Below are 26,826 nucleotides of genomic sequence, written 5' to 3' on the forward strand. Positions count from 1 at the left end.
CAATATTTGAACAGTGCATTTATTTGTGCTCATGACATCATTCACATTCAGCATTGTTTACATGAGTCCATTCAGTTAGAGTAGACACTAGAGGTGAATTCTACATTCTTTCATTAGGAGTTTACATCAATAGTACATGAGAGACCACAAGAGAATGTAGAGAAACTCTGCCCATTTAGAATGAGATTACCTCACTTTGTGTCCTTATGACAGTGCCTTCTGTTGCCTGATCTGGTTTAAAGAGTATTAAGGGAGAGGTTTCATCTGAGAAGCCGACAACAAGATCAATGTACCATTCTCAGACCTAACCAAAGGTCAGTTTTTTTGAAGAAAAATACAAAATGAGCCCTTCAACTTAAATACAGTTACCTCCAAAAGTATTGAAACAGTGAGGTCAATCCCTTTATTTCTGCTGTAGACTGAGAATATTTTAAATTTTACATTAAAGATGAATATGAGACAAAATATCAACATTTCAGCTTTTATTTCCAGGTATTTACGTCTGGATCTGATACACAGTTCAAAAAATAGCACCTTCTGTCTGAACCCACCCATTTCAATTATTCAAGCAAAAAACAGCACTCAGTTTTATATTTGAGTTTTATCTGTGCAGACTGTGCATTTATAGTTAGAGGAGTAACCAACGTAAAAAACAGAGCACTGTCAAGCAACTGTGAAGCTGAGAGAAACATTAGAGCACAAATATTGTCCATAGCCAGAACAACAGTTTGGAATGCCCTGAAGAAGAAAGTCGTCACTGGTGTACTAAATAACAGTTGTTGAACGGGTTGACCACAGAAAAACACAGCAGTTGATGACAGAAACATTGTAAATGCTGTAAAGAAAGACCCTAAAACACTGTTAATGACGTCAGGGACAACCTCCAGAGGGCAGGAGTGAAGGTCTTACAATCTACTGTTCACAGAAGACTTCATGAACAAAAGTACAGAGGCTTCACCAGACGATGAAAACCACTATTAACAAGAAGAATAGGAAGGATAGGCTGGAATTTACCAAATTACCAAATGAGACAATGATTAACCTTTACCAATGGTATGGAAAGGCTAGAATTTGGAGAAAAAAAGAATCCGATCATGATTCCAAACATACCAGATCATCTGTGAAACATGGTGGAGGTAGTGTCATGGCGTAAGCTTGCACGGCTTATTCTGGGAGGAGCTTAATTGTCATTGATGTACAATGACCTTAGAAGAAACATTTTGTCTGTGAATTTAAAGAAAGATGAAACCAAACTAATTGGGAGATCCTTCATCATGCAGTAAGATAATGACCCAAAACCCACTGCAGCCTGGAAAAGCTTCACACAAGAAGAATGCAGAAGGTTGGTGATGTCAGTAGGTCACAACTGTGATGCAGTTACTGGAAGCAAAGGATTTGCAACTAAATATTAAGTCTTATTCACTTTAAATTATTTTAAGTTTATCTGTTCCAATACTTTTGCTCACAAGAAAAATGAATGGGTTCAGACGGGAGGTGCTACAGTATCTTCTCAACTGTGTATCAGATCCAGATGTAAATACCTGGAAATAAAAGCTTTAATGTTGCTCTTTTGTCTCATATTTAATGTCAAACAAATGTTTTCAGTCTACAGCAGAAAAAAAGGGATCAGCCTCACTGTTCCAATACCTTTGGAGGGGACTGTAGGTCAGTCTGATTAGCTGTTAAGTCTGTATCTGAACAGTAGAGACAGTGTGTGCTTCAGCTTTGGCCTATATGTTATGTAATAATTGCATTTAAAGATTAAGTCAGTCTCAGTTTCCTCTTAAGTTCTTTGAGTGCTGAAGTTTTCCTGGAAGGACTTCTTACATGACTCCTCCACTGCCTGCTCATTCCTGAGGTTTGCATTCGAAAAAGTTCAGTAAGACTGTTTCCCAATTTTTTTTTATTTTATTAAGTAAATATATGTCCTACATTGTCTCATATATTTACAGCCTATGTAACATATGTCGTACTGATAGTTACACAAAACCTTCAAAAAACTATGTGAATGTTTCATATACATTTAAATCTCAGTAAATAATCAAAGCAAAGAAGGTCGTCCATCCTATTGGTCAGAACAATGCGCTGCTACACCTTCAAACAAGAATAACAGTGCTGTCGAAATACAGTATACATATACTGTAGTATTATAGAGTCAGTTAATTGCCCTTTCTCTTTCTCTCTCTCTCTCTTTCTCTGGCTTGGCTTAAACTTCCATAATGTTTCATAATAAATAATGAAACGTCTAAAGAGGACACAAGTAAAAAATATATATATATATTCATAGTTAATCAATGTTAATAGCAATTCAAATACAAATCCTCTCCATAATCATATGTTTTAATGTGCGAGACATGCTTTTATTATTGTTACTGTTAATGTCTATGATCCTAGAGGAGTTTAAGCGGAGTTCTAATTAGTGTCACCAGCACATTATTACTGCTCCCAACTTCACTGTGCATTCTTAGACATCTTAGTTAGCCAGGATATCTACTGTATATGAGTGTTCACATGTGTCCAAGTACAGTTAAATGTATTTACCCACAATCTAAGCAGCTGGGAGGCTCTGGCTGCAATCAATCAAAATTAAAATAGACATAAGTTAACAAACGTTACTGTTGTTTGTTACATCTTTGCATGTAAATAACAGAACAATTTAGAAGTTTAGACTAATAATAAGTAGTATGGATGTACCTTGCTTTGACTATTCCTCATAATCTTTCCTGTGCATATAAGTATATAAGCCACCATATCATCAGGGAAGGATGCACCAGTTAGCAATGTTGTATATGAAATCATTGGCCTTTACTATGAAACTGATACAGCACAGGAAATCAGTGCTTAGCTTTCTTTTTTAGCTTTTTACGTGTGTTGTTCAAGTTTTCCGTCTTCCGCAAGAGGAGCAGTGAAGAGTCAAATCCTTCCTCCATGAAAGGACTGATTGATGTTTGCTTGCATATCACAGAACGAGAGATGGGGAAAGCTGGCGAGACAGTTGGCAGAGGTGATGATCCAAAACGGAGCATCTTCCACCGGCTGTCGCTTGCAACAGGTTGATCGAGCTCTCAGCCCGACGTCGCTCTTTAAAAAATGGTGCAGGTTTTAGACTTTCCTCCTTCTCCATTCTCTGTTCCTGAAATAGATAGACACAAAATATAAAGGTTAGTGCTTGAGTAACAGTCCTCTGAGGAACACAGCAATAAGATAGGCCTGCAACTCATGCTGTGTATTAATCCCCCATTAAACATATGGGTTATAGGATTAAAGGATTATACACTGACATGCCAAAAGTCAAGGCAAAGAGTTAAAGCGAGGTAGAATGGACGAGTGGAAGCCACTTCCGAAGGTCTAGTGCATGTCAAAAAATTGGAATATCATTGAAAAGTTACTTTCTTTCAGCAATTTATTTCAAAATGTGAAACTCAAATATTATACAGATGTATTACACACAGAGTGATCTATTTTAAGTTTGTATTTTTTATTGTTGATGATTATGGCTTACAGCCAATGAAAACCTAAAAATCAGTGTCTCAGAAAAAAAAGACCAATTGGTACTTTTGGCAGTGTGGGCAGAGTGCCAAGTCCTGCTGGAAAATGAAATCCACATCTCCATAAAAGTTGTCAGCAGAGGGAAGCGTGAAGTGCCGTAAGATTTTTCGCAAAAAAACTCTGCACTGATTTTAGACTTGGATATAACTTGGAAGATATGGATAAAACACAGTGGATCAACACCAGCGGATGACATGTCTCTCTAAACCATCAATTATTGGTGGAAACTCCACACTAGACCTTGAGCAGTTTGGACTGTGTGTCTCTCCACTCTTCCTCCAGACTCTGCTCAATTGATTTACAAATGAAATGTAAAATTTACTGATGATCAGTGATGGTTTGGAGAAACATGTCTGTCATCTGCTGGTGTTGATCCACTGTGTTTTATTATCAAGTCTAAAGTCAGTGCAGTGTCTTCCTGGAAAATCTTACAGCGCTTCAAGCTCCATGACTTTGTAATTGCATGTAATTATAAATATGCAGTGAAGTGCATCAAAAATCATGTCATACAAGCTGAAGCAAAAATTGTGTGGAAAGTTTGAGATTAAGGCACAATCCCTTAATCTTTTTGTGCCCCTTCCCCTTGTTTTCAAGTTTAACACTTGGAACAGAGAATTGAGACAACCCTTTAAGCCCCCCGATACAGATTTCGAATGTGTCTATGTAAAATTTTAGCCTAACACGAATCAGGACACCCTACCCCTAGGTGTGCAGGTGCAAATACAGAGGTGAAACAAATATATTGTGATATTTTTACCCTTTTTCTCTGCTGCTTCCTCTAGTTTCTTCTTCTCATTAGCAATGGCATCTAGTTTGGCTTGATAAACATCAGCCAGCTCTTTCCAGTGGGTCCTGTTGTTGTTCAGTCCATCAAACATTGGTGTGATCTCCTTATGGAACCTTGAAAATTCCTGTACAGGAGAAGACACTTTAATTCCAAGTACTCACAAAACTTAGCCCATGTTCAACTAGAGCAGGGGTCACTAATAGGCGGACCACGGTCCGATAAACTACTGAGAAGGATTTCATTCTGACCGTGTTCACTTAAAGCGGCGGAACGTTTATTGTCTTTATGGTTTACGTGCTTTACAGCGCAGTAAACTTACAGACCAATCACATGTGCTGTAAGATCACCAAACGCTCTCCTTAGCCAATCAGATCTGTGCAGATGCGAGAGCCCGAAGCCACACAGGCGAAGCAGGCGGTGAGAAGTGGGAGAATAAAGCGAGAAAACTAATACAGATGGTGCGAACCAGAAAAAAAACATTAAAATACTACAGTTATAAAACATATTAACAGTAATGTAACCTCGCGGTGTTACTTGGAGGAATTAAAGAGAAACGACCGAGACAAGAGTGCAAAATATTCCACTTTACTCCACCTGATCAGAACTCCTCAGCAAGAAAAAAAAACTCCCTCACTCGCAGGCGCACTCTCTTTGCTCCCAAAACAACCCTGTCAACTCCCCCCATCAGTTTTACTCACAAAATAATAAAGTCTGATAGAGTAATTATATTAAATAAACTACTGTTTAAAAAAAAGCTGATATTTTGGCCAAGATCAGCAAACATTTCTCCATATATTGTATAATAAAATCAAATAGAATAAATATAGCATTTTGAAACAAAGTGAACATAGAGATTCACATTATTACACTCGATATGTTAAATTATTGAGGGTGTTTACATTTATTTAATGATAGGTTTATAATGTAATTACTGTGACAGGCCTATTTAAAACAACAAATATTGTTGAAATATACTAGTATGTGTAATTTGTTTTTATCTTTCAGTTTTTGATAAAACACTTACAGAACTACTATAGGCTTCTTCAGTAAACAGAATAAAAACACTGAATTATAACACAAGTTAACATTGGCGACGGTCCGGACCTTAGCCTGATGACATTTTCTCTAACTGGACTCTAACTGAATTCTAATTAAATACCCCTGAACTAGAGGACCTGAGCCAGTGCACTGGAGCACCAGAGCTACTGGTATGTGGGTGCTGGTTAAACTGGTACTATGGTCAATACTAACACAACCAACAGTCAGCTCATAACCAGAAAAGGATGAATTTACCTTGTAAACAAATGAACAGACGAAATCAATGAAACCGCACTGCATTTTGGGCAGCTCATCCTTCTTGTTCCTGTCCATCATGGGCTGAGGAGAGATCACAAACATTTGAGTCATTTGAGAGATCGCAACCTTCCAATATACAGCGCTACGCAAAAAGCATTAGACATGCAAAAAGCTTTGAACATTCAATCGCATTTTGCAATGATGTGCACTCATTTTGACATGATATTTACTGTAAATTGGCAATAAACTGTATATTGGGAATGCAGGACTGTTTGCAGATTGTGCAAGGCAGTAACCAGCAAACTTAATTCAATAGCATTGTTTTAGTGCTAAAATCAATTATAAAATTAAACTAAACGAAATACAGAATATATGCACAGTGCAAGGTGGATTCAGGTAGCTACATAGCTATCCCATGTGATTTGTGTGTGGTAGTGTTGCTAAATAGTATAAATACTATAGTTGTCAGGGTGGATGTTATGGTGTTGCTATTAGTGTTTTTTTTTGTGTTGCTCGGTGGCTTAAATGGTTTCCCAGGTGTTTACAGGATTTCTGTGGTAACCCAGGTGGTTGTTATACTGCTGATAGTGGGGGAAATGGTATAATGTTGCTACAGGGGTGCTAAATCGTTACCTTGGTATCCAAGGCTTCCCAGGTGGTTGTTATGATCTTGTTAAGTAGTAACTAGGTGGCTGCTATGCTTGCCATGTACTTGCTGCAGTATTTCAGGGGTTGCTATGGATTCGCACTGTGCTATATACACAGGTTAAACTGAATAGAACAGAGGAAACCAAGCACTTACAATGGGTTCCTGCTGAAGCACCTCCCTCTCCAGGTCTCCCTGCTCCCAGAACTCAGCAGCTACCATTAAAGCCACCTTGGGTAGAGAGAAAGAGATAGACAGACAGACAGACAGACAGACAGCACACTGTTAATAAAGCTGCTCAGCTTCCATTACTGACATTCCAAAATGTCAGTAATCAATCAGAGGTTTATACCTTGCTTTGGACCTCCCATGGCTTTGTAATGGCAGACAAGTCACAGCCTGTCATCATCATTGCCCTATATTGAGCCAGAAAGAGAGGGTTAAATATAGTTGCATTTTTTGTGGACAGTTGGTTGTTTTAGAGTAATTAAATATATATTTTTAAATGGTTTATTTTGTTGAATTTTATTACATAACACCTTTTTGAATACTGCACCTCACCAATAACCCAAAGTATGAAAAAAAACTAATACTAGAATTAATAAAAACTAACTAAAACTAAGTACTAAAAAACAAATAGGAAACCCACTCTAAAAACGAATTAAAACTAACTGAATTGGAGGAGAAAAAGAAAATGAAATAAAATTAAAACTATTATGACCTTGGTCTGTTCAAATGTATAGCAATGTGCAGTAGGCACATGATACTAGATGTTGGTATTGGAGCCTCGGTTGCACTTACATGTACCAGTAAATTAGCATTTTATTGGTATTATTAATTATTCATCTTCCCTACTATCTACCCCAGGAAAAACTGCTCAACGATGAGTGCCATCTATCTCTAGATCTCTAGATGCTTTCTAAAGCACACAAAAAAAAGGTAATCTACTCTAAACACGATTTAAAACTACCTGAATTGGAGGAGAAAAAGTGAAAATGAAATAAAAATTAAAACTATTATGACCTTGGTCTGTTCAAATGTATAGCAATATGCAGTAGGCACATGAGACTAGATGTTGTTATTGGAGCCTCGGTTGCGATTACGAGTACAAGTAAATGAGCATTTTATTGGTAGTATTAATTATTCATCATCCCTACTATCTACCCCAGAAAAAAAACTGATCAAAGATGAGTGCCATCTATTTCTAGATCTCTATATGCTTTCTAAATGTCCTTACTGATGTGTTATGGCTTTAATACAAATATTAAGACAAATATTTGTCATATTTACATGATGATTTCCTTTCTTATAGGGTTGTTGGACACATAGTTGATTGCTTCTTTTTCATCCGTCATTGGCTCTGTGGCGTCGACAATCTTCTGGAACATTGTTCGTTTCCTGTCAGGTACGAAAACGTCATTCAGATCCACCAGCTCTTTTCCCAAAGACGGAAATAAGACTAAGAGCACTTACTTGAAGTACAAAGCCAAATCTGTCGCAATGATGCAAACGTCATGTAAATGCTGCACAGTTTCAAACTGCCGTTTTTGTAGAGTCTGGAAAATGTTTAGGTTCTGCACACGACCAAAAAAAAAAAACAAACAGTAAGGAAGATTATGCATTTTAGTAAAATAATAATCAGCAGATGATGTACACATTTACTGATATAATATGAACTGTGTGACGTCGCCAACCTCTTCTCCCATCAGAGTCTTGCTGTACTCGAGATGGTGTCTTTCCAAGATGGAAGAGCCATGGAGCCTAGCCAAAGGTGCTGCACTCCTACAGGAGAAAAATAAAGATATATAGAATAAATGCCAAAAAAAACACGCGACATCTGACTAAAAATGACTTTCATAAATAGATTATATCATTCAAAGTTAGTTCATGTCGTACTTAGTCTGGTAGAGATTGTTGGTACCCCTGTGGTCGATATCGTGACAGAACGCAGCTGCGACCATTGCAAAGGCATCGAGATCTGAGTAGTATTTCCTCAGCCTTCCAGTCTGTTTGGACAAAAAGAACATTCCGTTAAAAAATCATTTGAAATCTGCATACATGAAGAGTACAGGTCTTGCCCAAGAGATCTGTACACATTTTGAACTCTTATAAACTAGCACCCAGTAGGATGAACATGTGTTTGAAGTAATAAAAAACTAGGTCACTTTATTATTCCAATTTTTACTGCTAATTGGTCATGACTGACTTAATTCCACTGATATACAAATTCACATGACGCATATTGGAGACTAAGCCACTAAGCAGGTTTAATTTTGCCAAAATATATATTCTATAAATATTCTTACTGAGTCAGCTCTGCCCTGCAAAACATCCATTGGCAAAAACTAGACAAAATATATGTAAATTGAGATGTATATGCTTAAATAATCTGCCAATGGTGTAAGCACATTTTTCTTAGTAAGATTTCTTTAAAAAAGTGAAGTAAGACTTAAATCAAATGAAAATCATAGATTTTGTTTGGCTTAAATTTAGACACAATAATCAGAATAACCTGTCTGGTGACTTTTTGTGCTTATTTTGAGTCAAAGTTCTAAAAATAAAGTAAAAATTAGAAAGTAAAACTGATTAAGAACATTATTCATAAAATAAGCAAAATATATTTACACTTACACAATGCTTAGTAACACAAAAATTCTTATTAGAGAGAAAAAAAAGATGTATTGCCTTAAAATTAGATAGTTTCACTTGCTAAGATTTTGGGTCATTATTCTCAGCACTGCAGTGTTAATGTGTGTTGTGCTGGTACTTTTACCTACAGCTGATCCACCTTCTAGATGAAGTAGTAAAGTCAGAGACAGAAGCTCTGAATCTGTTGCTGCACAGTTTGTTTTAGTCATTCTCTAGTCGTTTATCAATGTCCTGAGGATGGAGCCACAGGACGCTGTTGGCTGGGTGCTTCTGGTTGGTGGACTGTTCTTAGTGCAGCAGTGACATTAAGGTGTTCAAAAACTCCAGCAGCACTGCTGCTATGTCTGATCCACTCGTAACAGCACAACACAAACTCATAACACCTCATATACCACCACCATGCTAATCAGTGCTAATCATTGCAGTGCTGAGAATAATGACCCACCACCCAAAAAATACTGAGTTTTGAAGAACAGGGTGAAAGGATAATAATGCAGGACTACAGACTGTAATTATAGAACTACAAACATGTCCTATATGGTCAGTGAAAAACAATATAATGGACAATGTGTATAGAATCAAGGACATGGTGATAATATTGTAATTTGAACTTGGTGGCTTTAACTTACCTGCAGTAAACAGAACATAGTCTGGCCCACATTGAAGCCATGCCTCCAGTTATGGTATGTGATGTCTCTGTAGCCCTTCCTGACCGTGTACATCCATCTGGTCAGAATCTAAATTAAGAGATTAGAGAAAAAAACATCAATATTACAATCAGATATAAATGACAGTCCTATTCGACAAATTTAAGGTATACTGTATCACTCTCTTATTATGTTATATCTCTATGAAGAGACATACAGTAGCTCACAAGAAAGACCCTGTTTACACCTGGTCACATCATGTGACTAATATATGGACTAGGTTGTTTTCTCATTAGATTTTAACTAGGGATGCACTGATGTGGGAATTCTGGGCCAATGTTGATATCCAATATATCCAATTATAACTTACAGAAAGACTAGAAACCTTGGCAAAACTTTATAACTTTACAATTAATAAAAATAAAATTATGTTTTTAAGTAGCACAACCAGTGCCATATTAATAATCATATTTATATCCTATGCCATATTCTGACACACAGCTCCTCAGAAATGTAACTACACATGGCCTTTGCGGTTATACTGTGTAGGGCGCTGTGTAGCATTGACTCAATGCAGAAGTATAAATTCCCCTTAAAGCTATGTTCAGACTACCAGCCCAAATTTGATCTTTGGTATATCTAAACTGTATCCAGATTTATTTTTTTTATTTAGATTATTTATCTGGTCAACATATATACCACAAGATTTTTATAAATCGGATCCAAACCACATTTGGAGGTGGTTTAAAATGCACAGATACCTCAGCAACCCGTGCAGATACTGTACATTTGTGATGTCAGGACAGGCAAATCTGATCTGATCACTTTCAAATAACAGTGTCAGGAGTCATCTCAGCAGATCAGATATGAAAATTAAATCTAATTTACCTGCTGTCTGAACACAAGCTTATCTGCTTAAGTGGTTTGAGTGATAGGATTTGTATTAGTTTTAGACGCATCTTAAATGTGTTCACTGCGAAAAAAAAAAGCTTAACTTAATTTAAATCATCTTAAATTTCAATCTCTTTGTTGTCAGAATTGTATTAAAGTTTTTGACTTATTTCAGGGTTTCCGCCACGTTCATTTCAGTGCGGCGGTCCGCCACGCCTTCGTTCTTCCCCGCCACCCTTCGTGAAAATTCGGAGCCCGGCGTTTTTCCCGCGCTTGATCAGCGTTGCCCCGCCCTCTCTCGTTTCTGACACTGGAATTTGATCATCTCGACAGGACACCGGCTGTCAAACTGGACAACTGAATCCGAGGTATGTGGCGCTTATGTAGACGTAGCCTACACAACACGGCTGGTTTCGCATGTTGCATCTATTTCGGGAGGCTACAGGTGAGGGCTTCTCTAGCCGTAATTCCTAAACGCACAGCTGTGTTCCAGTCCTGCACATGTAGCAGGGTGGCCGCGGGTCCTTAAAAAGTCTTAAATGGTATTAAATTTCATTTTTGTCAAATAAGGCCTTGAAAAGTCTTATTTTGTCTTAAAATTTCAACCAAAATGTCTTAAATTTGCCGGAGCTAAATTTAGGGGGGAATAATTCCGTCAGCCATGTGTTGAACTTCGGGGGTGGAAATCGGTAGTTAGTCATGCAGTGCCAACATAACGCGCGCGCGCGAGAGAGAGTGTGAGTATAGGACACAGCGAGAGAGAGAGACTGAAACATAACGCGCGCGAGAGAGAGAGAGCGAGAGCGCGCCTGTAAATAGCGAGAGAGAGAGACTGAAACATAATGCGAGAGAGAGAGAGAGAGAGACTGAAACATAATGCGCGCGCGCGAGAGAGAGATGAATTAAACAGTGATTAAACAGCTTCAACTTACGCAGGTGTCCACTCAGGCTCACTCACCTGGTGGAGTGAAAATCACGCTATGTTTCTGTTTCTGGAGCTGTCATAAAGCAAGGATGTAGGGCCCTAGAATAGAGGCACCCTAGAACAGCTCTGTGATGCATTTGTTTTCACGGTCCAGTAAACATTTTATTGTAATTAAATTAAAGATTAAAGATATTATTTGTCTGTTTTAATAAGCACAATTTTTAATTAAATTCAATAATATTTTTTATTTTATTTACTCATTCTCACATTTAAAATACCTAATACAGATAAGAGCGAATAAATAATACATATATATTAAATATATTAAATTGAATTTGGTTTTGTATAAAGTTTAATTGTGTATACTGTACAGTGAGAAAATTGTAATGTTTGTGTCTCGTATTGTGTCTTGTGCATTCACATTTGAAGTTTTCAAGAGGAGGATTAAATGCTCTGAGCCAGCCTGCCAGATGTGCCACTGAATGTGGCTGGGTGATATACTGTATAGATAACTTGTCTGTTGTGCCCTTTCTCCTCTGTTATGTATAATTTAACATTTTGTGTTGCACACTTTTACGTTTACCGTATCTGAAAAAAGAACAATAAGGATTTATTTTAAAGAAACCTACTTTTTGCAACTTTTTGTTTTAAGTGGGCATTTTTCAGTGACAGTTGGAAATAAAGAAAATAACTGGAAACATGTGTAATTGTGTTATATCGTGATATCATTAACGTGATATAAATTATCGGTTCCCAACCGGGGGGTCCTGCCACCGCACCTTCAAGGAAATCCTGGGGGAAACCCTGTATTTCAAAACTGTTTTTTATTTTTTTGTATGAAATATAATCTATTGAAAGTGTCTTTTTACATTGAAAGATATTTTTGCTTGTTTTAAGGATTAATTCTTGAAAAAACTAAATGTTGTGTATAAATCATTTTTTAGTAGATTAAATAATTTAAAACAAGTCCATGTAATTAAAATAGGTTACAATAAGTTATTTATTCTTATAATAGTACTTTACTCATCTGAAAATGAAACAAAATTAGATCTATAGACAACTTTTGAGAGGATTTCACTTGCTAAGATATACTTTTTGCAGTGTTTACACTGGACTTCACCAAATATAATCCTAGACACATGAAGTGACCAGGTCTAAACAGGGTCTAAAACAAGACATAAAGGTGTACTATGATATTTCCATTGATATATTGAATAATTGACATCATATTACATGAAAAACAACACCAAAAACATTTAATAAATGTATCTGACCTCCGGGGGCACTTTGAACTTCTCCACCACACCCAGTTCAAAGAAGCAGCGGATACCACACTTGATCAGGTCAAACTCGGATAGAGGGAAGTCGCTGAAGCTGAACTCCAGCAAGTCCACATCCTTGGCTTCAGGTATGTTTGATCTCTGTGCATGGGTCAGATGATACACAAATTATCAATACATATTACATTTACTGCAAACATTTGCTGCCATGCTGATATTAAACAATTTAAACACATTTTAAATAAAGGAATACTTGCGGAAAATGTGCGTAATTTATACCAAACTGACTTGATATGGGGGTTACATTATGGTGCATGGATACACACTGCAATATAAGAGAAATCTAACACTTTCACAGCCACCCACAAAGTGTAAAGGATCATTTATTATCAAAGAAAAGTATAGATATAGATAAAAACAAAGCCTTATAATCTGTGTTCATTTTGTCCATAAATGCACACATGCTCTGAAAGTTTACAGAATGAAGCAATGCAGTCAAAAGTTTCTTACTGAATGTTTTTATTTTTTCCCCTATATTGTAAATGAATATTGAAGTCATCCAGACTATGAAGGAACCCATGATGAGAGCCAGTTTCATCATAATGTTTTTGATGGTGTTTGCGAATGCACTTGAGGATACTTTAAAACAGGGGTCAGCAATCAAGTTTGGTCGAGGGCCAGATATTTTCCAAGCCATTATGTGGCGGGCTACAAAAAAATTCTGTTTTGGATAATGAAGTTTAATGGGATGGAGTGCTACAGTCTAGTAGCTCTCCAGCCCAGAGGGTTGTTGAACCCAAGTGCAAAACAGCTGAGTTTAAAGCAGGTAAACCCAAATAAACACACCGCTCCTCACACGGGATCAAACCCCGTGTCTTCAGGGTCGCGGTCCAATATACTACCGCTGCCCCGACTAGTGAATTGGGATACAGCCAGGAAAAAACTTCCTTATAAGGAACTAGGGAGCCCAAGAATGGGAGGAAAAACAAGAAAGGGCGTAAACTAAAGTCATGCAGAGTGCAACAGAGAGAGACAGGGGAGGAATGAAAGCGAAAGTTCACCAGGGAAGAATTAAAAAAAAAAAAAATTTCATTATCGTTCATTATAATTTAAACAACCTCACAGGCCAGATGTTTTATGCTTGCATGAATGCCACATATGGCCCGCGGGCCACCTATTGCCTATTGCCCTGCTTTAAAATGTTCTTGAAATGTTTCAGTTTGAGTGAGCTTCATTTCTTAAAGTCATGTTACCTTTACTTAGTTGAGTAGTTCTTGCCATAGTATGGATTAGAACATTACTCAAATAGAGCTACACTACCTCTTCACAACACATTTAGAGGGCAAGAAATTCAAGTACTTAACTCTTGACAAGGCACATGTGCTGTCATCTACGCAAGAGGAGCTACTTTGAAAAATGTACTTTAGATATAATTTTTTGGTTACTAAATAATTCCATCTATTTTTCTTCATAGTTTCAATTACTTTAATATTAATCTACTATGCAGATTTTTCTAAATAATGGAGAAAGAAAAATGTGAAAACACATTGATAATGCTAATGCTTACCCTGTTCTGGTTAATTAACACACAAAAGCACTTAGTGAAAAATACAAATTGTAACCGCTCTGGAACTGTCTGTTCAAATGAAATGAAAAAAAAAAAAAAAAACCTGGCTTACTCTCATGTTTTTATTTTTTTCCCTGTTTGTACCATACTTATACTAAACCAAGAGGTTCAATTCACACTGCCACCACAACATGACCAGAGGTGGAAAGTAGCTAATTACATTTACTCACATTAGTGTAATTGAGTAGATTTTTATGAATAATTAGTAACTTTTAATGTAGTTTTTAAATAAGGTAATTTTACTTTTACTCAAGTACATTTTGACACAAGTAATTTACTTCACTACTTTGGAAAACTCCCCGTTACTGAGTAAAAAATAAAATGCTGGGGAAAAAAATATTGTTTGAATTAAAATAAAAATTGAGTTTTGTTCTCCATGGCAGCGCAGCTGAACTTTTCTCAGCAGTGTTTATTATGGTTAGCATGTGAGACACTGTGTGAAGCAGCTGTGCTCGGGGCAACCGGTGTTCTGTCAAGTTATGCTACCCATCGATCGAAGTTTTTATTGGGAACATTAAACAATCTGCTTGAATGTTAAAAAAAAAACATGTAAATAGCAGTTAAAGCATAGCAATGGCAAGTTAAAAAATAATAATAAACTGTAACGGTTTATAGTGACCTATATGATCATAACTTTTTAACAGTAAAGAAAAAAGATGGATCATAGAAACCTTTGCCACTTGTTCTTAAAAAAAAAATGTATGGGCTGGTCTGAATAAATACGGCCTGAAAGGTCCAAATTATTTAATTTTATAATTATTTAATTTATGATTTGTACTTTTTTACATCAAATTAATAAACATAACTATGTAACTTTTACTCAAAGTAAATTTTAAATTGAGTACTTTTTTACTTTTACTCAAGTAGATTTTTAGATGGGTACTTTTACTTTTACTCGAGTGGAATTTTAGCAAAGAAAAGGTACTTTTACTTAATTAATATTTTTCAGTACTTTTTCCACCTCTAAACATGACGTTTGTGTACCATTACACCCCTAATACTGACTGACATCATCCAGAGCAGAGCACCTGAATCTTGAACATCTCATCCTCGTCTTGCAATCAAAATGCTTTTTTTATTCATTCACTGCAATTACCTATAATATTCGACTTTAATCCATCCACTCCCGGTTATGGGCCCTATTTTACACCCTGCACAAGGCGTGTCACATTGCTCATTGCTATCTCACACCCCGCCAACAGTCTATTTTCATGCCTTTCACCTGCATCGTTTAAATAGCAACAGTGCTTGTGAATACATCTACACAGATGCCTGTGGTGGTCTGAAAATTAGGTGTGTTGAGGTAAATTTCTGGCATATTGCTGTCTTGGCAACATAAAACACTACCGGTGCACTACTGACTGAAAACAACCTAGACCTCAACCTCAACAGTCAGATGTTCATTGCTATCCCATAGCATACGCACATAGCATGTACCTATTAGCAGCTATGCAAACTTTTGCATCAACAATAAACATAAAGAATGAACGTGAACGAGCAGGTCACTTTTCTCTGCTGAGAAGAACAGAAGTGCTGCGTCAATAAAATAGCAATAGCCAAAGTCAGAGCGCACTTGGCTCTGATTGGTTTATTTCATGTTACACCCAAAACACACCCATTATTAATTAGGAGAATTAGTGCATGCCTTTTGCATGTTTCTAGCCAGGCAAGGCATACTTTTCCCATCTTTACGATAGCAAAGACACACTGACACGCTCTAAATCAAGCTGTAGCTGCACAGTACACTAGGTTGACTACTCGCCAATCGATCACTACAACCACTTAAATTTTATCTAATATTATTAAATGTTGCACTATTAAACATCACATCATATAAAACAATTATTAATGAAGGCCTACCAAAAGTTTGTACATTTCTTTTTGATCACAGTCCGCCGGTTCTGCATCAAACTTCTCCCTAGTGTTCTGCAAAACAAGAAATGATGCAAATATGAAGCATGTCTGCAGTAACACTCACTTATCTGAAAAATGGAAGTCCTTGTCAGGCAGTAATCTCACCAGAATCTCCTGGACCTGATCTAGACTGGCTCTAGTTTGGTACAGCACCATCTCCTGCGCGATCTCCCTCTTCCATTCCGTTTTGTTCAGTTTATCATACGTGTCGCAGTTCAGCACTGACCATCCCAGGAACTGTGTGAGGGCCTGAAAAAGAAAAGGGTGGAAGATCAATCAACCGTGAAGAGCTAGCAGAGGGTAAAACATTGGAGAAGTCTTTGGAGAAGGTAGTCTCACTTCAGTGATCTGCTCGTCCTGCTCATCGAACGGTTTGCCATCTTTCCGGTTGAAGAAAGTGGCAATGCCCACAATTTCTTCCTTTTTGTTGACAATGGGGAGGGACAACACATTCTTGATGATGAAGCCAGTCTCATCCACAGCTTCTTTCTAAGGGGAAAGAGGTTAAAAACACATGTTGTTATTGTGGTTTTATAGAAATGGTGCATATACAAGCATTGCATACATTGTCCTGTTTTCTGCATATACTGGTGTTTTTTCTTTGTCCCTGCTCTAACAAATCTCATACAACTCCTGCAAAGTAATAAAAAAAGAGTGGAACAGGATTGCAGTAAACAGTTATTTTAGAGTACTTTTGACATACTGTATTCTATCCGATTTTGATAACAGACAGTTCTAGATCCCTACCAGTTTTGGTAGTTAACCAGTGTTGGGTACATTTGTGTATAATCTGTGCTATGTAAAGAAACTTGCCTGGCCTTGCCTTAGATATAAATGTTAAAGACTGCAGTGCCAGCACTACACACTGTGGTGTGTATTAAATTACATGGGTAAATAAAAAAAAATCTGAATAAGGCAGTTTACTTTAATTTTTAATTTAATTTAACTAAACTGTAACTAAGGCACCATCACTAGACAGTCAATGTGTTCAGATGAAATTGGTGGATCCCTAGCTCTGATACATTAGCCAACAAATCACAATAGGAGCGATGTGAGAGAGGTTGCTTAATTGCGCTCTCTCAGACTCCGGCTGCTGATGCCAAAGTAGCAAACTACTAAACTTGCAAACTTCGGACCATAGTGTCAGCATCTTAGTCCAATAATGAATAGAATAAATTTACACTGCAATGGCAGACATAGTGTAATTAGACAGCAGAAAGCAAAACAGACTTTTCTAAAATGACTAAAGCTTGTTTTTTTATGTGATCCCCACCTGGAACGTGAAATAATCATCAGCAGCAACGTTCATCATGTTACAAATCTGCAAACAGAAAACAATTATCATTTGCACAGGATTACGTGGAGTTATGTGTCATAACTAAGTTTTGGGAGTGATCCACGCCCTCACTCCTCCCACTTCCATCCCTATTTAAACCGTCACTTCCTCTCTACCTACTCATTGAACAAACCTCGCACCCACCTCCTCCCCATCTTCCTCCTTCTTTAATTTTATTCTCTTCTCATGTTTCTCTTCATGAGAGGGGGGGCTTCGGCTTCACGCTTTACAGCGAAGCTGCCCCGAACTCCATCCCAAATACTCTGAGTTCGCTCCCCCTCTTTCTTCTTCTCTGCCCAGTCAAGGGCGTGGGTCAATACTAGCAAATACTTGATTTGCTCAACACCATGACTCTCTGTTACACACTAAACATTATACACTGAATGTCCATTTTTATTTTGGTGTTCAATTTTGCATTTCGCATTTTTAAATCATGTTATCCAACTTATTCTGTTTCATCTGCCGCTGTTAGAATTTCCACCAACATTAAACCAACACTCCAACGGGCTATTTAGCATTTCATTTTTTAGAGCTTTTAGAGCATAGCTAACTGAAACACTATATAACTTATATCCATAGTTTAAGAAGAGGTTTTGTGTCTGTGGCTTAAGTAACTACATTTAAAACATCCACTCAAACATGTTCACATCTGCTCTCACCATTTTTTGAGGAGAAACTTATCCATGAGGCTTTGGGAAGCAGATGCACTGAGTACAGTAGGTGTGTCAGGTAAGACGTTAGCTTAGAAGCTAACCTAAGAACCTTACAGGCACCTAACCGAGGGATTTCTCTGAATCAGGATGCTCTGGTGTTGGTTTCCAAGCAGTTTTAAATTTAGCTCCTTCAACCACAGACGCAGCGCCTCCTCTTCGGAATGTGTGTGGAAATTATATGGTATATATAGTTATATAGTGTCCCATAGCACTCTTATCTTCTTGTGTTGTGTTTGCAACACTGTTGTTTTCATCTGATTATTGTGAGACCGTCTAACTAAGCATAATATATTACTAATATATTTTGTACATTTATTATTGCTATAGTTGTATTTTTTATAAACAGATCTGCTGCTGCACTGGATTTTAGAAATACAGACCACACATATTCATTTAAATAAAGAAATTAAAATAACTCACAAAGCCGTTTTCAGCTACATAAGTCGGTAGGCCACTAACAAGAGCCCAGTGGTCTGCAGGAGGTCCCCTACACAAAAATCAGGCACAAAAACAGACTTAATCTGCATATAAGGCTCAGTTTCAACATAACAGACTCAACATAATTAATGAAATAATCTATACAGTGGATAAAAATACTTACGGTATAACTTTGATCTCTTCTTTGCCCTCTAAGAGATAATCAATGATTTTGTAGAAGTTGACTTCCTGTGAAGGATATAGAATTGTGTAATTTTTAGGTGTGGACAATATGACACAAAATATAATATCACAATAATTATAATTCTAGTGCATCTCAAAAAAATAGAACATTATTGAAAAGTTACTTTATTTCAGTAATTCAGTTAAGAGTTAGATGTACACAGAGTGATCTATTTTAAGTGTTTATTTCTTTTATTGTTGATGATTATGTGTTACAGCCAATGAAAAAAACAAATATCAGTGTCTCCAAAAATGTAAATATTATATTATTATATTATATAATATTAGACCAATTGGTACTTTTGGCAGTGTGGGCAGTGTGCCAAGTCCTAAGTCCTGTTGGAAAATGAAATCCGCATCTCTATAAAAGTTGTCAGCAGAGGAAAGCATGAGAGCATTTTCTAAAACACTGATTTTATGTAACATAAAAACAGCGTAATATAATGTAAAATCTACGAAAAAAATAAAATGTAAAATATTTAGTTAATGCATATGAACTGCAAGCTTAATAAATTACACAAAAATACCTTTAAACCCTCTTAGTAAATATTAATGAGAGTAAGAAATGACAGATCCCTAGAAAGCTTCTTGAGATGATTTGGTGTTTATAATGCTTAGACGATTGAATATATAATTCAGAATTCCTTAATATAAAGAGATACTTACTCTGCCATCAGGCGTCTTGGGTCCCTTGTAAGGTTCCACTTCACCCAATTTAATCGGCCACTCGTCATAGAATTCCTAAATCAACACATGAACATAACACAGATGATGGGTGATGGGAATCAGTTACCAGCATCAGCATTGAAATGCTCCTGCAAAAACATTATAGATTGACATTTTTAATGGGAATAGCTAAATAAATAATTTATCTAAATTACCAAACGAAAAAAAAAATAAAATGATGTTATTTATACACTTAAAAGAATTTACACGGCAAAAAATCCAGTGGCAAAAACTAGACAAAATATGTATTTTGAGACCTATATGCCTTTTATATATTTTATATTTTTATTTTTAAAATAAGTCTCAAAATGAGTGAAGTAAGTCTGACAATAACTGACTCTCAAATTTAGACACAGGAATCAGAATAACTTTTCTGGCGTTTTTGTGCTTATTTTGAGTTTAAATTACTTTAAAAAAGTACAATTATCTTACACTTAAACTGCTTAGCAAGACAAACATTCTTTTTAGACAAAAACAAGATTTATTGCCTTGAAATTAGATATTTTAATTTGCTAATATTTCAATGTTTGAACTCGGCAATTGAGTAAATGCTTCAATTACTCAATATTTGTAATAACTTGTTAATTCAGGGTTAATGTGGAAAAGTGTATTGTTACACAGTGTTTGTATTAAACAGCTATTTAAACAATAATACTGCGAAAACAAAAGACATATTATATTAATTTAATTAATTGATCCCTGTATAAATCACATACCTTCTCTTTGGTCATGTCCAGCAGCCCAACAGAGTACCTCTCACACTGGAGGTAGGTCCTGACGGTGTACAGAGCTTTGTGGAACTGTCGCTCAATGTCTGTCAATTCCTCAAACACTTTGCTAGCAGACCAGAGAAGAACCTGTGGAATCAGAGGAAGGAAACGCTTGTGTTTGTGTTGTAGGTCTTCAGAACTTTAGAGTAAATAGTTTTAGCACTGTCTTTAGACAACAATTTTTATTTTCTCACTCAAAGTTACTAAAGCCTGCTAGAGTAGTTAAACAAGGTGTGACTTTAAATGTATTTGATCTCACTCGCATTTGAGTTTTCCATTCCACCTTAAATGTGGCAGGTCTACATCAGCGGTTTCAAAGCTTACATAATTTCAGAGAAACTAACCAGAGGTGTCAAGAAATGACATATAAATACTTTATTACCTTAGTAATGTTGGTTAACTTTCTAACTTTCTGCTCTTTACATTTAAAAAATATTAATTTCAGCTTTTCAGTTTTCATTACGGCTTCTTATCGATCAAAAAAGACCCTATCCAGATTAATCTCTCCATCCAGATAGAGTGAATCTGATTGTTATTGGATGTAGAGAAGTATAAACATATACTTCCATTCTGACACCCTATTGGTTAATACTGTGATCCATCACACCTGCACATGTTCTGCCCCCCTCCCCCACCACACTCCAGCAAGAACATAGCAGACATATGTAGCCTAGTATGAAGATGATCCGTGAAGAGACTCAAGAGAACTCCAGACCAACCTCAGTCCAACTAAGCTTAAACTTAAAGATATTTACATTATACTAAAATACATTCATTTTCAATGAGAACATATGCAGTCATTTTTTGTAGTCTTACAATCCACCTTAAATACCATATCAGTCCTGGTGTGCCTGCCTTTAAGTTTTTTTTACTTTTACTCAAGTAAAAGTGTAAAAGCACTGATTTTAAAGCTACTTAAAGTATACAAGGGTAGTAAAGAGTTGCCAGTATGATCGGGAGATTGCTGGTTTGCATCCCAGTTATGCAGCTTGCCGTCAGCTGCCAGAGCCCAGAGAGAACTATTGGCCTTGCTCTCTCTGAGTGGGTAGATGGCGCTCTTTCCCCTCATCACTCTAAAGAGTGATGTCTGCAGCACAAGGCGTCTGTGAGCTGATGTATCGGAGCCGAGTTGCTGCGCTTTCTTCCGAGCGTTAACACTATGATGCTACTCAGCAATGCTGCATCAGCAACAGTTCAAAAAGAGGCGGTAGCTGACTTCACATGTGTCCTTATATTGTAGCATCACTAGTGATGGGGGATATAAAGCTGAGTAGCAGCTAAATTAGCTGAGTAAGCTTAAATAAAATTATTTTAAAAAGGGGTAAAAGTTAAAGTAATGTAAGGGTGGAAAACGCCATTAAGGATAAAAGGCTTAGTTTAGATAACCCAAATTTCTACCTAAATAAGGTAACAAAGTATTTGTACTTCGTAACTTGAAACCTCTGTAACGGAAATTTTACTTAATGAATCAAATTGAAAATCGTATTTGAAATTGAATCGATCGAGTAAATCAGTGATGATAGCCCTATTGCAGAGTGTGATTACGTGAATTAAACAGTTACCTGACTCCTTCTCAATTCCACATTCCACATGTAATTGGTGTGATGCTGAAGAGCAATGACTGAGGCAACATGTAGGTACTTAGTGAAGAGCTGAAAGAAAACAGCACTAATATTAGTAATACATTGATTCTGAGTAACATGATGTAATGTCTTTCCCTTTAAGAATTGAATCAGAAATATGTTAATATAACATAATAAAAAAAAGCACTGTTTACAATTGGTCAAGCATTTTGTATTTTGCATAAAGCTACAAATGCTACAGTAGCAATGGTATGGCTAATGAATGAGTCACTGATACTAGAGCATTGGTCCCAAATATCCGTCTTTCATTTGATATTCAATTAAGAATCAAAATCAGAAAAAAATCATTAGTTTTTCATTTTTAGAATATAATACCAAAAAACAAATAACGGCTTGTATTTTCAGTTTTTTATTTGATGATGCAAACATAAATGGAAAATTTAAAAAATGTATCAGAAGTCAAGTTTGGCTTCTGATTTATTTTTTTCATTTACCATTTTTGTTTGGATCATCAAATAAAAAACTGAAAATACAAGCCGTTATTTGTTTTTTGATATTATATTCATTAACTAAGTATTATGTTGTTTTTATATTTTTTGATTTTGATTCTCAATTGAATATCAAATGAACGAATAATACACAGGTTCTTAAACTCCGCTTTAATACATAAAAGCACTTTGTTTTCTTGAAGAGAAGTTAGATGATAAGATACTTAGCTGATGCCATTGCAGTATTAAGAATTGTTTATTGTCCTGAGGATAATGCACCAGGATAGTCTTTTACCAGTTTGTAATGTACTATAAGTTCAACAGCTCATTCACACTCACCTCCTCATCGGCTTTGCTGAATTCCGTGCCTCCTACTTTGTTTAACGCCATAATGACTCCAAGCGGATCTTTCCCAAACATAATTGGGGCAGCCAGAATGTTTTTGGTTGTGTATCCTGTCTGCTTGTCCACAAAGTCACTGAATTTGGAATTCTAGAAAAAAAAAAAAAACAGGAAAAAAAGAAGGAAGCTTCAATTCAATTCAATTCAATTCGATTCAGTTAAACTTTTTGTTCTTTTTGCTTTGTTTGTTTGATTGTTGCTTGTTCATGATGATCAAAAGACCCTGTGATACTTTCTTGATACGTTTAACACAATGTATATATATATACTACTGCTGCATTTAAATGCTACTAAAATTAAGTTATTAAAAGATTGTCTGACTTGGAAGTTGCATTTAAACACACACTAATGGTAATATCTAGTGAGAAATCCAGAGTTGAGTTGACCTTAAACATTTTGCCAAATTTGCCAATGCTTCCTCAATGCACCAGTCCAGTTTCTGTCTCTCCATTTTTGTCTTTTTGGATTACCTCTTTGTTTTGTTACCTGGCTGCCTTTGATTTTTAGTTCTGGATTTGGAATTTTTCTCTTGAACTTTTTGTTCTCTTTTAGTTTAGTCCATATCTGTTACTGTTACCATTAATCCTGAACCCTGGTTTGTGTGCAACCTTTTTATTATTGTTGTTATATGCCTAGTTATATTTAACATGAAGCATAGTTTGACATCTGTGAGCACCTAGTTGTTTGATGTTGCATAAGATAATTTTAAGATATGTAAGATAAATATAAACATATATAAGCCTATATTAATTAACAGTATTATGGCAGTATTAATGTCTCTAATACTTATTACCAATTTACATTAGTTAAGTTAAAAACCATTACAATTCTTTAACTAATGTATCAATGAATTATTTACGACATTAGGCATTATAAGTAATAATGTTTCATATCATAATAAATAATTACTTGAGACATTACTTAATTGTTTAACAATGTTTATTACTGTTATAAGTATTGTTATTTGTGATCTCACTGTTCTCACTATTTACTATATATATATATATATCCAGGTACATTCTGGTACTTCTGTACTTCTGGTATTATGTTTTTGTTAATAAGCTGGTTAAATATGTATAAAAATATGAAGGTATTTATGAAGTGTAGCCTTGTAGTCTTTTTAGTCTTTTCTGTTTTCATATACATATTTATATATAGATACTATGGTGTATGTCTGTAGTCTGTGACAGATTAACAATATATAACAATAACAATATATACTTTACCATCAGGAAACAGAATTACAACATATAGTATCTCTATCAGCAGCTTTTACATTACTATTATATAACTACAAACAAACTCAACTTCTAATTATGGCTCTGCTTAGTCTAAACTTGATCTTGTTGCTATACATATCCTTTGTGTTGGCTGAAGCTCGATCAGTTCTTAATTAGATTGACTTGGTATTTAACTGTCACAACAGTTTTACAGAGCTCCTTTCACTTTCATTATGTAATTGTCTGATTTCTCCAAATTTAAATGCAATGAATTTCAGTTCATTGTATAGCTATGAACAATCATTATTGGCAATTTTAAAATCCTGACCCATGATAAATTAGTAACCAAATTAGTAATCATGTATTAACTATTTTATATATATATAAGGCACAACAGCAGACATAATGAATAATGAATCTATTAAAATAACTTAAATAGTACACAAATTTGGGTCGATTTGGGATCACTTGATCACTTGACTATGTCAAACAAACTCAAAAATTCCCTTATGTCATATTTTGAGTTGTATTTACCTTTGAGGTAACTTAAAATACACCCCCCAAACTATACCCACCAACAACCAACACACACCCCACCTTCAACTTGTAGTCATTTCCCCCAGACTAACTTCCCTTATGTGTTCACCTGTAATCTGCATTATATTAAATTTGCTTGACCTCAGTGTTCATGGCAAGTTGTCACTTCGTCTGCTGTTGAGTGTGGCTTTATATTGGCTAAATGCTACAATGAACAATCATGCACTTATACAGAGGAATCATTAATAGTTATTTTTTTGTAGTCTACGATATTAACTTTAATTTAAGTTTTAAGATCAAAGTCAACCTAAATTGAGTTTTTGCAATTCACTTAATTTACATATTGCAAACATATGCAATGATAAATAGTACAGTCATATAATAAACTGGCAAAGTTGTTACTAAATTACAAAGATATTGCATCATCCAATACTGTAAAGCAAAATAGCTTTTCTTTATTTAACTAATAAAGTTAAATAATAAACATCACTCAAATATTTGGATATATTACTTATATTTGGAACTTGAGCTGACTTTTAAGCCGAACTAACTCAAAAATAAATAGCTGGGATGCTCACTTTTTAAGTCTGCAAGAGTCTATCGTCCATTTCCCAATGGTGATAGGCTAAATTGAATTATTAAAAGTTGATTTAACACAAATATGTACACAGTTGAGTTAGTCTGACAAATCCTATTTAGGATTAATTAAAAAGATACATGCAGATATATATGTTTAGATTAGGTTTTTAGTAGATTCTGTATAATTCTTTTCTTTAATCTGGTAACTCAGATATTTTCATTGGTACAACTCAATAATTGTCCATGGTTGAGCTAATGCAAAATACAATTTAAATTTTAATTTGGCTAAACTGAATTTGAAATAAATGTAACTAACATATTTATTTTGAAAAGTCTTTTTATATTACATTTTATTTACTAATGTTCTGAATAATTTTTGGTCTGTAGATCAACTCACTAGAATTACTACAATTACTAATTACAAATTCTTCACTACAGAATCACACCCATTCTCTACCTAATTTACAGGTAGCCCTTTAAAAGTGCACTGTTTTGCTCAGTTTAGGGTTATTTAAGTTGAAATGATTTGCGTTGTTAAACTTAAATGGTTTAAGGTTTAATCGGTTTTCTCAAACCACCTGAGTTCACTTAACTCATCAGCTTTTACTGTGAAGTCTGTAATAGCACCGAGGCTATTCTGGGCATGGATTTGTGAGACTGGTGATGAAAAGCTCCTCACCAGGTGAAACTGACATTACATAATGCTTCATATGCAAACTTGATGCCAATTTTAGGAAGATTCCTCATTCTTAAGGTGTTAAATTTATACGTAGATGATGTTTTATTATGCTAAGACTAATGATACCTATTTTCTTTAGGAATTTTAGGGCTCAATTACACAACGCCACTGTCTACATAGTAAAATTAGCATTAAAACAACATGATCTATCTGCTCATGGTGATGGCCTGCACTCACCTGCTTCACGTCTGGAATGTTAACTGATTTTTTGTTGGTGATTATCTGGCCGACTATGCCGACATCAGTGGGGAAGACGATCTCGGCCAGTGGGTTTACGAAGTTGTTCTCAAATTTGGAGGTGGGGGTGATATCGAAAAGGCAAGTGGCCAGTTCAGCGATTCCGTTTCTAGCTCGCATTGTGAAGTAGCTGCAGCGGTCTGCGCTGATCAGCAAGCATATCCGTTGCAGGACTTTGTGCATGCTCTTCTCCATTTCTGAGTCGGACTGCAGCTCCTTGATCAGGTCGAAGATAATGGTGGCCTCCTGGATCTGAGAAGCCTCTTTAAACGAAGACGCATCTTTGATTTCAAGGGTTTCGGTGAAAGCAGCTGTGATGGCCTCCGCTCGTATCTTCTTGTCAAAATACTCTTTGGCAAACTGGGGATTGTTCTCCAGGTATTTTTCCACACTGTCCTTGTCCGCCATTGTGTCTGAAAGTGGTGTGTACTGTTCCTCGGGTACTCAAGGTGGTGTTCCACTCAGAAATGCATCACCCACAGAAAGACTGAAAGAAAGCACCGGCAGCTCAGTGGCCTTCTCCCTCAGCCAGGTGCATCCTCCGCTGCAGAGCCGTACCGACTACAGAAGAAAAGCCGCCTGATCTCCTCTGGCAAGCTAGCAGACTGTACAGTGGCTTACGGGG

At 36.0% G+C, this 26,826-nt stretch overlaps 1 protein-coding gene across 1 annotated transcript; it reads right to left on the reverse strand.

The window, feature by feature from the left end:
• Nucleotides 1-26,821, reverse strand: pde6c (phosphodiesterase 6C, cGMP-specific, cone, alpha prime). The gene is made up of 22 exons (XM_022669333.2): nucleotides 26,142-26,821; nucleotides 22,827-22,979; nucleotides 21,979-22,068; nucleotides 20,363-20,503; nucleotides 19,587-19,661; nucleotides 18,862-18,926; nucleotides 18,681-18,747; nucleotides 17,485-17,532; nucleotides 16,551-16,700; nucleotides 16,317-16,460; nucleotides 16,158-16,223; nucleotides 12,665-12,811; nucleotides 9,557-9,664; nucleotides 8,175-8,284; nucleotides 7,973-8,060; nucleotides 7,752-7,852; nucleotides 7,569-7,676; nucleotides 6,631-6,694; nucleotides 6,435-6,509; nucleotides 5,630-5,713; nucleotides 4,307-4,460; nucleotides 1-3,133 (listed from the first exon to the last, which is right to left on the reverse strand). The coding sequence occupies exons 1-22, from the start codon at nucleotides 26,607-26,609 to the stop codon at nucleotides 3,084-3,086; spliced, it is 2,556 nt and encodes an 851-aa protein (XP_022525054.2). The 5' UTR covers nucleotides 26,610-26,821; the 3' UTR covers nucleotides 1-3,083.
• Between the last annotated feature and the right edge of the window lie 5 nt (nucleotides 26,822-26,826).

Source organism: Astyanax mexicanus, chromosome 15 (genome assembly GCF_023375975.1).
Source record: "Astyanax mexicanus isolate ESR-SI-001 chromosome 15, AstMex3_surface, whole genome shotgun sequence".
In the NCBI taxonomy this organism is placed as follows: domain Eukaryota; kingdom Metazoa; phylum Chordata; class Actinopteri; order Characiformes; family Acestrorhamphidae; genus Astyanax; species Astyanax mexicanus.